General features: G+C 39.7%; 1 protein-coding gene across 2 annotated transcripts; it reads left to right on the top strand.

Moving 5' to 3' along the window:
- Positions 1 to 1,549: 1,549 nt before the first annotated feature.
- znf532 (zinc finger protein 532) lies at positions 1,550 to 13,755 on the top strand. 2 transcript variants are annotated; one of them, XM_034224030.1, is made up of 9 exons: positions 1,550 to 1,708; positions 5,610 to 7,851; positions 8,088 to 8,269; positions 8,841 to 9,017; positions 9,937 to 10,099; positions 10,281 to 10,616; positions 10,911 to 11,023; positions 11,766 to 11,898; positions 12,001 to 13,755. In XM_034224030.1, the coding sequence occupies exons 2-9, from the start codon at positions 5,641 to 5,643 to the stop codon at positions 12,490 to 12,492; spliced, it is 3,807 nt and encodes a 1,268-aa protein (XP_034079921.1). In that variant the 5' UTR covers positions 1,550 to 1,708; positions 5,610 to 5,640; the 3' UTR covers positions 12,493 to 13,755. The 2 variants fall into 2 exon arrangements, with proteins under 2 accessions (XP_034079921.1, XP_034079922.1); XM_034224031.1 differs by lacking the exon at positions 1,550 to 1,708 and adding an exon at positions 2,583 to 3,011 and having other exon boundaries at positions 12,001 to 12,492.
- Positions 13,756 to 14,345: the final 590 nt, after the last annotated feature.

Below are 14,345 nucleotides of genomic sequence, written 5' to 3'. Positions count from 1 at the left end.
TACAATAAGTGTTCTGATGGTGGCGTCTAACCTGTGATAATATCGGCTTCATAAAACGTGAAAATTATCCTTTTAAGAAGGGCCATTCAGCAGTGAAGTGTCAATTAAAACAGACAGATTGTCATTATGAGGTCTTTGCTGCTCGTCACAGTTATGACTAAACCCCCTGGCAGCTGTCCAATCAGAATCCTTGAAGTTAGCGCTGGATTTAAGGAGACATATTGGTTTTCTTTACTTTTGTTACACAAGAGATGGAAAGAAAATAAAAAACTAAAGGGTACATGACATCCTCAGTTAGGGCCCCATACACAGGATGCCCATGCCTGAGGATCTGAGACTTGCAGAATCAGAAAATATTCACTTTTTTATTAATTTAAAAAACACTATTTTATGCAAGCACACACTTCATTTCAGTATGCATTCTCTTTTTTCTGTTTTATACAGTTTTACATTTTTGTAGGCACCACCCTCAGCCTCCTCCCGTGTACTGCATCTGTCACACTTTCATGATATGCACATATCCAACTGCCTCGCAGTGTATAACATGCATTTGTGTTGTCTGGTGAATAAATCTGTCTTTATTCTTTATACAATGAAGGCTAAGTGTATTCTGCAGCAGGCTGTGTTTGATATTTCTGCCAGATGTATCAGGGACTGGTAGCAGGCCAAACAGAGACAGCTGAAAGCCCTTGCAGGTAGGTTATGAAATACTTTATTTGATCGTGTTTCCTTTGCCACTTTATCTGGCACATGAAGTGTGATGTGATGCTCTATTTTTCTCTTTAATTGCCTTGTATTCATGTTATTTCTGTGTCTGTACTGTGTGGGTAACATGCATAAGCGAATAAGCTCTTATTAGAATTTGTGAAATAGCATGGTTATTATGAGTTACGATTAGTTACGTGTAGGAAAAATAATTATGCCAATTAGTGTATCTGGAGTTAATTATTTCAGACTGGAATGTAACCCTCTACTTTCATATATCATTGTTATTGTTAGTTTGCATGTGTGTATGTGTGTATGTATATGGTGTTGTATCAAAGGTTACAACACTGTCCAGTAGACATGAGACTTATTGACTTTGGCCAAAACAGCATGCAAATGGAGCAGTTGGGCCTAAACAGAGGCCTCTGCGATTCATACATCCTGTTGTAAATATATAATGTTACTGAAATGTGCAGGATTGAGACAAGTTATCAGCCTATCATATGGCTATGCTATGGTACCTGAAATGTAGTGTACTTTTTCAAGCCCTTATTATAATCTTCTCCTGCTCATTTCCTTTTCTTCCTCTCCATCTCCCCCACCTCCCTCTGTCTCCATATCCCACTCTCTCTCTCTTCTTCCTCTGCACCAGCTGCTGCTGCTGCTCCAGAGCCAGAGTGGAGAGTCCCCTCGCCCCCCTACTCAGACAGAGACAAAAGGCCTGATTCGCCTGCTGAACACTGCCCCCTTTCTCCATCCGTCCCTTCATGCACGGCCATAGAGGTGATGGTGGTGGTGGTGGTGGTGGTGGTGGCGGGGGCTTCAGGAGAAAACAAGGCCCGGACTGGGACTAACATCTAGGACTGACCCAGTGAAGGAGAGTGTGAAGAGGGGGAGGGGAGGAGGAGTAGGATGGGGCTGAGTAAAGGCAGGTGCTGAGGCCTCTACAGGAAGACTATTTTTTCCCTGAATATCTCTCAGAGTGGAAACAAATCTGACAAGGGTATGCCACATTTAACTATATATGCATGTAGTGCATGTTTATGTGTGTCTCTGTGGTGGCATATGTTGGCAGGTGTGGCATGCGTTTCAGGGGAATCTGGAGAGGGTTGCATAAATGGCCTACGTTTGACCACGTCAGATTTTCTAATCTGGTGTTTCTACAATCCTTATGTATATATGATATTGTTGCTGCTGTAGGCTGCATGAAGGTTCTTTATATTTCAGAGTGATTACCAGTGTGTCTATGGTGAAAGCACTGGGGTAGAAACAGGCCAAGGTGCCAGATTGAGCCTTGTCTAACATTAAGGTTACCTATATTTCCTTGTTCCTTTCATTTTGTTTAGGTAAATATCAGCTGTTATCAGTTGTTTTAAACATTACCTCTTGTAACCTATTTTTTTATTTACATTGTATGATATTTCTCACCTTCTTTACTTTGTTTCCATGTTCTTGTGCTCACCCAAACATCATCTCTTTGTTCAGGGTTGTCTTTTTGAGGCCTACATTTCCAGCACTGCTAGCAACCAGTGAATTAATGTCCTTTAATAACCTGTCTATACAATATATTGCTGTTGTTTAATTAAATCTATGACATATGTGTAGTTTGGTGTAAAATCGTGCAGCGTTCCCAAGGAAGTGGGCACACTGCTTCTGCCTGTGTGTTTTCTGAGGCCGTATTGCAGCACAGGGCTTTATATTGGGTGACCGGAACCAGATGAAACCGGTTTGAGGCAGACTGAGGGCTGACAGGAACAATGCCCAGTCTGTGCTCCACTGAGGGATAGAGATAGCCCAGGCTACTCCATGGCAGCCCTTCACTGCTCAGCCACTTGCAACCATGGCACTGACAGAGACCCTCTGCTGCTGCTCGCTGCAGGCTGGATGTCGGCGCAGCGCGGCTCATAGCGAGGGGGGGCAGGAGGATTTGGGAAGGGCCGAGGGCTGGGGAACATGGCTGGCTCGGAGTTAGTCAATCTGCAGCCTGAAGCCTCACATACACACACATCCGAGAGCATGATCTATCTGTCTGTTGTATGTCTGTGTGCTGCTGGTGGTGCACAGAAGGACTAAGGAGGATCCCACCACCACTCACCAGATCCCTGGATGTAACCTGAACCAGAATTCTGGGCCTTTACTAGTCGGGAAGGTATTTTTTTCCCACCTCCAGACTGGTTGGGGGTGTGTGGCTTTTTGTGGGTTAGTTGTGTTGTAACTGTTTGTTGCAGGAAGGAAGGAAGGAAGGAAGGAAGGAAGGGCGGGAAAAAAGGGTTGGCTAGTGGCTGGAGAGGGACGGAGGCAAGAGGGTGAGGAGTAGCTGATTCCCGTGCATGTTTCCACCATTGTTGTTTTACATTCACTTTACCAATATTGTAGTTTTACAATGTGTGGGTTTGAGTTGGTAATGATGTCTGTTAAACTGATTCTGTTTTCATTTGTGTCTGTATGTTACCCATTTACTTTCTACATCAGACTGCTCTTGCTGTCATGGCTGTAACTAGGTGTTTTTCCAGCAGGCCTTTCTCTCTCTGCTGCAGCCTCACACAGCTCAGCAGCCATTTTCCCGCCTTACTGCATTTCTTTCCTTCTCTCTGTCATTAATGCAACCATTCCATCATCTGGATTGAACTGAGAATTCTTGCTTTGTGAAACCAAAGACGAGGCAAATAGATGTGGGTCTCCCTGTGTGTGTAGATGTACATGCATCTCGATTAAAGAGCAGTACTGGTATAACTGCAAGTACTGTTCAAGCACACTTGCACTACAGCTGCTTTGATTTCCCATCATGAACCCAAAGTTTTACTGACCAATAATGTATAAGATATTATGCTAAATAAACATGGTGTGTTTTCTTGAGTCATTATCCCTATATCTTTTCCATGTGCCCTTATCAGAATTCTTCTCTGTCATCAAGGTCATATGAACAACTCATACAGTACTTAATTCAGTTGAAGTATTGTTGAGATTATTCACAACCGAAGCAGCTAACTGATATATTCTGAAATTACACTAATCTTCGATATTGTTCAAACAACTTGGACAAGAACCATCATCCTCCAGATTATATATTAGAAAATAAATGTAAAAAGAACTCTATGAATTCTCTCTTTCCAAGACAATGGAATAGGATAGCCTGCTGCAGTATACTTGTTTTTGTCCCCATTTAATTATTTGTTCAATTACAGCACTGCTGACCATGTAGTGATTGAAAGGGGAAATGTTTTGCCAAGTACCCACATTAATTTCATCAAAATGTCAAATCTACCCCGTGTGGAGCAACAAGTGGTTGCTGCGGAAGAACAATGACGCAGAAAAGGGAGTAATTGGAAGTCAGTCTGAAACCTTTTTTCCGTAAGAGCTTTGCATTGGCAAGATGCACAGATTGATTGAAGATGTAGCAGGAGAGCACTATAGCTCAGTTTGCTTATGTATAATTTGTAACCAGAAAAGCAAGAAAGCAGAGATTAAGGGTGTATTGCATAGGCTGTACCACAGAATATCTGATACTTGTTCACTTGTTGCAAGTGTTTAGACACCACAAGGCTGAATGTAATTCACACAATAGGCAAATATGAACTGGACAACTACATCATGGCTTCTACCAAAATCACAAAAATATCCCTAAAACAATGTTGTCAAATAAGTGTATTCTATTTAGTTTTGTTAAAAATGGAAATAACAAAAAAGCAGGGTTAAAACTAAACTTGTGTTAAATGATATGATATGATGCGATAAGATACGATGCAATGATATGTTATTGTCGGATCAAATCTGGAATTGTTCTCACATCGCAGCAGCTTCATTTGCTATATCAACAAGGACAGTGCTCACCATTTCATCTTAGTCTACAATATGAAAGGGATATACCAAAGCTGAAAACGGTATTACGTCACTATTATTTTAAACAGGACCTTTTTGATAAACTCACATAATAGCGTATAGCTAGGTACTATCCAAGTAAGAATAAACAAGATACCCCTGTAATTAACTCAAGTAATGCCATTGTCTCTAATAATGTTTTTCAACTATAGTATTAGTGCTCCTAGCCATCACAATTGCTATTATAATGATAATGTATTGTCAATTTGTCAATAGGGATAGGTCAGTTTATTTGATTGATTATATCGTCAGAAATCTAATGTACAATTTAAACTGGCTGGAATGTACATCCCCCTCCTTTAACTTACTGTATCATCCAGGAAATTCAATGAAATGTATATCTTTGAAGATCTATTGAATGTTTGTTGTATTTCCTTTACTGTCTAAAATAGTATATTTTGTACTTTTATCAACCAAAATGTCCTATTTTCTCCAGCAATACAGATTGTAACCACAAGCCTATTAGAGGGGCCTTGGTCCACAGAATTTGAGAGAATTACAATTATTGCCCTGCAAAACGTCACTAATTTGGTACATTTAAATCCAAAGAAAATTCCAAACTGAATATGAATAACCTGATTATTTCCCATCACCATGAGAACAAGCCTGGGACTAATGATGGACTTAGTGGGATGTTATTCAATATAGGTGTCCATGAAGTTTATCTGGAAAATGTATATCTACAAGAATACAAACCTTTTCCATTTAGAAAAACTATGATCAGAAACAAAGATACCAGTTTTACAGCCCATAATCTAATACACATTGGTATGAAAATGACTAGAAACTGTCAACATGAGCTCACAGTGGATCAACTGTCATAAAACACAATGGTGATATTTGATATGCTTTAATGGTTTTTGGCTAAGACAAGTGAAATATTAGTTTTTTCTGAATACAATATACACAGTATAAAGACTTTCCTTGCAAAATGTGATACTGTATAAGAAAGTATTTTGAAGAATTTATATCAGTATGTGTAGTAAAACAAGTCATCATTCTACCATTTCATCTGTGTTCCCCAGGTGATCTCCTCATTAAAACAGAATTAGGACCATGGGAGATATGAATACACCAGACTTTGATGACCTGCTAGCGGCTTTCGACATCCCGGACATGGTGGATCCCAAAGCTGCTATTGAATCTGGCCCTAACGATGACCATGACGGACAGCTAAAGCAACCTAGTGGTGGGGTGAATGCCAATGATGATGAGTCCCAGAAGCCGTCACATGACATTGGTGTTAGTGTCATTGTCAAGAACATCAGAAACAAAAACACTAGCAGGCCTAATAAAACCATATCAGAGACGGATGAAAAGGTCCATTCCCAACACTATACTGCTAGCATTGACAATGCACTTTATAATGGCTTTTTGCCTTCAGGACAACCTGCTAGTCTTTACACCAAGAATGGATGGAACACTCCCAGCAAGGAAGGACAGCCAGTTGTCAATCAATCACCTACATTCAATCAGCTCAGCCCCAGCAGTGCTGAAGAGTTTGATGACAATGATAACATAGAGGTAGATGACCCTATGGAAAAACAGGGAGGTCAGTCATTCTTTAAGTCCATGACTAAGACAGAAAGCCCAAATCCCAAGTCTCCTGTATCAATCGCTAGAGTTTCCAGCACAAACAGGAACCAAAAACCTGATCAAAACAACAACACCAATGGCACTCTCGAAGGTTCCAAGTCGGATAAGCCCCCTCAATTAGGTTTACCTGAGGGGGAACAAAAGGAAACTGTCCTCAAGTCTCAACGTCTGGAGTCCAAGGAGGCTGGAAAGCAAATGGATCGTGTTAATGAGTCCATTGTGTCTCAATTCCAAGCCAAGTCCTCTGCAAAACTTTCGTCTTGTATAGCAGCAATAGTAGCTCTCAGTGAAAACAAGCCTATCGCTACAGACTTGACTGTTTTGAATTTGGCCACAACACAGAAGGAACTAACCAATACAAATCCCATAGCTCTAGTAAAGCCACACAAGCTGGAGTCAGCCCTAGAGTTTGCAAAGCGGCTGCTCACAAGACAACCAGACAGCCCCACTAGTGTCATGAGTGAGGGTAGCAGTAAAGATTCCCCTGCCTCAAGCACAGATACCCCAACGGTCATCCCGAAAGTCAGGATCAAAACAATCAAGACGTCATCGGGGCAGATCAAGCGTACTGTCACCCGAGTTGTGCCAGAGTTCAGTGCAATTTTCTCATCTCTTACAAGGCCCTCTCTGCCAATTGAAATAACCAAGCAAATTACTATTAAACCTGTGGCAACAGCTTTCGTGCCTGTTTCAGCAGTCAAGACCACTGGTTCCCAAGTCATAAACCTGAAGCTAGCTAACAACACCACAGTCAAAGCAACTGTCATCCCTGCTGCATCAATGCAAAGTGCTAGCAGTGCCATCCTGAAAGCCGCTAAGGCCATCCAGCAACAGACGGTAAGGGTACCTGCCTCCAGTCTTGTGCCAAAAACAGTCCATCTAAGTAACCTCAATCTTCTGCCTCAGACTATATCTCCTGCTGTATGTGGTCTGAAACAGGCCCTGTCCTCCTCCAAACAACCACAGCAAGTCAAGCATCAGACAAGTCTTGCTGGCCGGGCCTCAAAGAAAGTCTCCACTATTCAAGTGTTTACCAACTCTCAAAGCTCTGCAGTGGACGCCTTCAATAAAGTCCTGAGTAGCGTAAACCCAGTCCCTGTGTATGTCCCGAACCTCTCTCCACCAACCTCAGCTTGCATCTCTCTACCCTCACGTGGCTACAAGTGCCTGGAGTGTGGAGATTCGTTTGCTCTTGAGAAGAGCCTGACACATCACTTTGAACGTCGCAGTGTGCGGATCGAGGTCACGTGCAACCACTGTGCCAAAGGTCTAGTGTTCTACAACAAATGCAGCCTCTTGTCTCATGCCAGGGGCCACAAGGACAAAGGGGTGGTCATGCAGTGCTCACATCTAATCCTAAAACCCATCCCTGTAGATCAGATGATAACTCCATCACCCTCATCAGGCCCAGCCAACCTAAATGGCATCATCTCCAACTCCCAAGTTCAAGCACCCACCAGTCAAATCCCAGGAAGAGTTGCCAGTGAAGGGTCCCAAACTAAAGTGATTTCAGCTCCATGCAGTGCTCCTCTTGTGGCAGCCATGCCATTGGGGGATGATGCATTGAAGGTCTGCAGGCACAGCCTAAAATGCTTGGAGTGTAACAAAATATTCCAGGATGGCAGCTCGCTAGCTATGCATTACCAACAGGCAGTGGATTCCAGTGGACAGGTTTGTTAATGTTATATGTGAACTGCTACATAGGTTAAAATAGGAGGGAGCCTTTGTTTCAATACATTTTTCTCATCTAGACTTTTACATCACAGTACGAGAACTTATATTTCTTGGTTTGACAAGATATTTCGTTAAAATAAATAACAGGATCCTTTATGCAAGAAAAATCCCTCGTATGCTGGGTGCATCTTTCCAGTGCCATGATAAAATGCTATTTCTTCTTTTCTTTTCAGAAAACATGCACCAGCTGCCAAATGCTTCTCCCAAATCAGTGCAGCTTTCAGTCACACCAGCGAATCCACCAGCACAAGTCTCCTCACATCTGCCCTGAGTGTGGCGCCAGCTGTCGTTCTGTCCACTTCCAATCACATGTCACCAAGAACTGCCTGCATTACAGCCGTAGAGTCGGCTACCGGTCAGTCCAACCAAATAAAATCATAACATTTATTATTTGTATTTAAGTTTTCTCTTGTGCTCAAATGTAGTTTTTAACTTTCCAAAAAATGTCTTCTGTTGGAACTGAATTTGTTCAATAGTCAGACCTGACAATTGAACGATTTTCTTCCTTACACAGTAAAATGTCATTTATAATTACAGTTATTATAACATCACATTTGTCTCAGCTTGACAACCTTTGTAAAGGGAAAGTGAAACTATTCAAAATGAAACTTATGGGGGGAAATTGGACACTCATATTAATGTGAATTCACCCAAGATACAAAACATTAAAACAGAAAACCCAGTATCTGACCAATTACGGTTCAATTATGAGTCTGATCCATTATGTTATAGAAATCATCATCGACTTAAAATCGCCAGTCTGGTTAAGATCATTTCCATGTCAGATGGTTATTCCATTTCTTTCACAGAAAATGAATATGCATATTGATCAAGAAAAGTTTGTGTCATGTACTGACCAACAAAAAAATTGAATCTTATAGCAGAAACATCAACAAATCATGTCATCCTTTTCCTTCTCCCTCTAGCTGTATCCACTGTAGTGTGACCTTTGCTGATGTTGCATCTGTAAAATCTCACATCCAGAGTTCTCACTGTGAGATATTCTATAAATGTCCTCTCTGCCCAATGGCCTTCAAGACTGCACCTGGAACACACTCTCATGCAAACACACAGCATCCAGGAATGAAGGCAGGAGAGCCCAAGTAGGTCAAAAGCACTGTCTGCACTTAATATTTATATAAATGCTAATCTAAACCAAATGTATTTTGTTGTTATGTTCTGTTAAAGACTGAATTCCTGTTAAGGCCTGTTGAAGTTTTGTTTTGAAGTACTTACAAATATAGATACAATTAAATATTGTAATATTTCAACTCAAATAGTATGCAATACACAAATAATACACCAGCTTTTTTGTTCTCAACACACATCCGCACGATCTTCCTTTTACAGAGAGTCTCCTCACATTAAAACCGAACATCCACGTCCAATTGATGTTTCAAAGGAAATTCATCCTCCCTGCATCATGAGCAGGATTTGTGGGTTTTAGACATGGTGGCTTATCTTGGGTTTGTTCTTTCCACATGGCAACCTTTCAATGACTTACATACTATCAATCATCACAACTACTGACGACACAGGTGCTCAGGAGCAGGTGTTTGTGTACTAATGTTTGGGTTTGGCCAAATTTAGATCTAAATCAACATCTGATGTTAAACAATACTCCGAGTACTAAACCAATTATTTAAGTATGTTTAATTATTTAATAATTTCATGATCTAAACTTTTCTTTAGGTCTGTAAACGTTGACAAGTTAACGCTCTTGATTAATCTGGAAACCTTAGAGCATTACACTGAAATTAATGCAAATGAATCACATTACCAGGTTCATCCCCAACGTCCTCCCGTAATTCCAGTCCACTAATGTTTACCATTAGTTGACTGGACTGACTCGAGAACACATCAGTAAGAACCATCAGTATAAAAGACACACCTAATCCATGACATATAGCAACTACACTTGTTCTTTGGTTGTGGTGAAAACGAAAAAATGGGGTTATACCAATTGAAGTGAAGGAGCAGAGCTTTTTTTTAAGGACGTACATTTTTTTATCTCTCTTTCAGGATGATCTACAAGTGTTCCATGTGTGATACCGTGTTCACATTGCAATCCCTGCTCAACACGCACTTTGACCAGCACATTGTCAATCAAAAGGTTTCAGTATTCAAGTGCCCCGATTGCTTCATGCAATACGCACAGAAACAGCTCATGATGGACCATATCAAGGTGGGGATGTAAAGCAGTTCTTTTAGGGAAGCTTGACTGTTTATGTATGTATGATTCTGTTGTAAATTATTTTAAAAGTTAATTATACAAGTATACAAATAACTTTAGAAATCATTCATATAGGTACGAGTGCTGAGTAAATTTGTGGTTATGATTTATATGCATTGTGGATCATTTTCAGGCCATCCATGGAACACTGAAAACCATTGAGGGTCCACCAAACCTGGGCATCAACCTTCCTCTCGGCACTATGCCTACTAACTCTAATAACAACAACAGCAACAGCCCCAAAAATAATACAAATAAAACAAATAATAACAACAAAGATGGAGGAAATGTAAATGGTCAAGATAAGGGAATCACTAAGCCTTCATCTTCACCTCTAAAGAAAACAAACACTAACTGCTCATCGGACCTGAAGAGCCCACCATGCACAGGATACACATGTGGAGACTGCAGGAGCCTCTTTAGTTCCAGAGAAGTCTTTGTGGTTCACATGAGAAGTGAACACGGAAAGGTGAATGTTTGAAACCATTCTCATTAGGAGGTTTACGAACAGTGGCATTTTTGAGATTCTGCTTAAGGATGAAAAGAAAACACACGTATTTTTAGAGCTGATGCCAGCAAAGCTCTTTTATTACTATATGACTATAAATGACTATAAAAAAATACTGTATACGAACGATAGGGTTCTGTTACTTAAGATAAGTATGTAAGCATAATCAGGAGAATAAATCAGTGCGGAAATATGGCTGTTGTACTATTGCATGTTTTATAATAAATTCATTGATTAATGCATTTTCCATTGCAGATTCTCAAGAAACATCCTTGTCGGCAGTGTGAGAAGTCGTTCAGCTCCTCCCACAGTCTCTGCCGACACAACCGTCTCAAACACAAGGAACTGCGGAAGGTCTACACCTGCCCGTAAGTACACACACCCACTGTGGTTTTAACAGCAAGTCTTACAAACAGTGTCCTTATGCGATTACGGTTGAGGTTCGGTTAGGTTTAGGCACCAAAATAACTTGGTTATCTTAGCGAAAGATCATGGTTTGGTTTAAAATGAGACTTGATTTTGTTATAATGGTTAACTATAATAAATAATTGGATACAGTAAGCAACAACTGGTCATATGATGATAAGAAACCAATGTTGACAGTCTTAGGAAATAGGAACAAGTAGCAGTTGATGTGGTCCAATGTTATGTTTGTTGACCCATGCATCCACTCTGACATCTATGTGGTCCTCAGACTACTTCTTATTTTACTACTTACAGATAGACAGGGCTTCGTCTCTTAAACGTGCACATTCGTCATTTTTGTCTGCTAGGCTAAATGTCTGATGTTGGAGGACTGTCTCGTTTTTGAAGAATGTGAAAGAGAACGTCATTGGATACAAAGTACCAACTAGCCAAAAATCGAGTATATTGAGTAGTTTGTGTCAAAAATTTAAGAGGCATGATTAGTATCCATACAGAAGCCAACATTACTGCTGTTAATTCTGGAGGTTTAGGGGTGGGAATGCAAGCTTGCTTCAGCTTGCTTTCCTACAATTTCAACCGAAATTATTCTTCAGAAGTTATAATAAGAATGAAAGCTAATTTAAACTGTGCAAGTACTAGCACGCAAAAGTCGGCTGTTATTGTTATTTGCTTGCACTTTGATAGGCACTGTCCAGCTCTCAGTCCTCCGTTCAGTAAAAGAGTGCTGCTGGATCAGCACATTCATCTGACACATGGGGTCAAAGAGGGGAAAACGGTCAACTCGGACAATACGGAGGCTTTACTGGACAAGGATACGGTACTGTTGCATACACGTCAACATAATTGTGTTAGCAGGAAGTTAATCTTTTTACCCTACAGGGGTACTGTCAATCCTAACTCATTTCCATTTTCTCTGCAGACCCTAAGCCCCAAAAGGAAGCCAGAAGAGGACGAGGGGTCTCCAGGCCTGAGGTCCAGGGGCTCCGGCTCACAGCCGTTAAAGAGGCTCAAAGTTAATATCCTTAAAGTTCAAAAGTGTGCCGTCTGTGGACTCACAACTGAAGACATTGCAGCTTTCCATGAGCACATTCCCCAGCACAAGTCTGATGGCTCTTCCTACCAGTGTCAAGAGTGCGGCCTGTGCTACACCTCCCACCGCTCGCTGGCCCGACACCTCTTTATCGTCCATCGGCTAAAGGAGCAGCAGGGTCTCGTCCTATACAATGGACGGGGCAAGGATGACCATGAGAGTCAGAGAGAGAACCAGCTGGACGTTACAGATGGGACACCAAACACCAAATGCAAAGTGTGCGGGATGAGGTTTGAGACGGAGGGAAACCTAAACACTCACATGAGGACACATGGGATGGCTTTTATAAAGTCTAAGAGACTGAGTGCGGCTGAGAAGTGACTCTTTCAAAGCATTCCAACTAAAGCAAATACTGTTGTTTTAAACTTTTCAGTTTGTTAAGACTGACAACTCTCAGTATATTATGCTGTACATACACTCAAAATGTAAATGCAGGTTACTACAATATGTATACAGTATAAACTCAAAAATATGTAAGACATGTCAAAATCACTTTATGTTTAAGATAGATTTTTGTACACGTAAATGTTTTTAGGCTTTGAGGTTGTTTTATAGAAGAGCTTTTCTTCTTTTATTTGAAACCATTTCCATTGTTCTTGCTAGGGCTAGATAATATATTGTTGTAATGACTAATTATCATACAGTCAGCAGTGTTCTGAATGTTTAAAATTGCTGATGTAAAACAAATGTCTATAAGAAGAAACATGCACACACATAAAACCTTTTGGAGTTTCAGGTTTTCCTCAAACATTCATTATGTTTTTGTTTCATTTAATTAATAACTCTCGCCTTTTAAAATAAAACCTTGCTCTGGTCTCCTTTAAAAAACAAAGATTGTTGACCATAAAACAAAATCTAGGAATTCCGTTTAAGCTAATATTAAATTAAACATCAAAAGATATCACACAAAGATAACGTCTATCAGCGGCATACAACTTTGTAAAATGTGTGTTATTTACATATCAAATACACACACAGCGAATATTAAGAAATCAGTTTATAGCTACCAGTTTTGTGAATGACTATTGTATTTATCAACAGAAACAGGAGCCTTTAAAAAAAAAAATTTAAATTTTTAAATAATTTTTGGAAACATTTGTATGTATGGCAGATCTTTAAGTTCTTTAAAAATAATATAAAATTCTATTGACTTTTTATAATATCAGTCTTATTTCTATCATAACTAATATCAACATTTTCAGTTTTTTTTGTTTTGGTTTTAATGTTGTCATAATGAGTGTTCATTCTTTTACAGGAATAACACTGGGATTTGTTTTTTTACAAATGTTAACTGGGAAACTGAATTATTGATAAAAGACAACCAGTTCAATTTAATGACCAATAACTGCAAGACTTGATAATCAAAAGATGGTTTTCCATTGCTTTCTATGTTGCAATCATTTTCAAACGTTTTTGGATAGTTCTGCTACTTAGACAATGAGGCTAACTGTCAGGCGCTGTGAGAAACAGTCTGTGAATGATTGTTGAAAAGAATGTATCTTACTGCTGCTGTGTTTAGACATTCGTCAGGCCACTAAGACTGAAACAAATAACAAATGAAAAATAAAAACTGCTTTGCCCTGACCTTCGCCATATTAATCTTATCAGATGATAAAAAGGTAGTTTTGGGTAATAGCTTCTTGTTTGCCCCCATAAGCCCCAACAACTCAATGTATGGTGCTTTAACCAACAGTGTCACTGTCTAGTGCTTCTAATATTATAATAATAGATTTATTTTGTTAGCGCTTTTACAGGTGCTCAAAGTCGCTTTACAGAGATAGTGATAGGAAAATAACAACAAATAATGTCCATATGGGTCATTTTTCACTTCATTTTGCAATAACTTTAGTTGTGTTGGTGCAAATGGCCTGATTTTTGTAACAAGGCTATTTTCTCGATCTATTTTGGAATTCCAATTTCAATTTTTCAAATCGGTCTTTAATTCACTGTGTAACAAATCGACTACGCAAATTAGTCATTTGAGACAAAATTTCCACTGCAAAAGACTGATAAAAACATTATATTAAAAGGTTTTTTTCACAACTTTTTTGGGTTCAATCTTTAAAGCAACTTCCGCCCTAATAGAAAATACCAAAAATGTAATCATTTTCAGGATTCTAACCCTTTAAATGCCATTTTGAATACATGAAACCTCTGTTTTTTTTCATGATGAA

Source organism: Gymnodraco acuticeps, unplaced genomic scaffold, assembly GCF_902827175.1.
Source record: "Gymnodraco acuticeps unplaced genomic scaffold, fGymAcu1.1, whole genome shotgun sequence".
In the NCBI taxonomy this organism is placed as follows: Eukaryota; Metazoa; Chordata; class Actinopteri; order Perciformes; family Bathydraconidae; genus Gymnodraco; species Gymnodraco acuticeps.
This window is presented reverse-complemented; position numbering and strand designations above follow the sequence as displayed.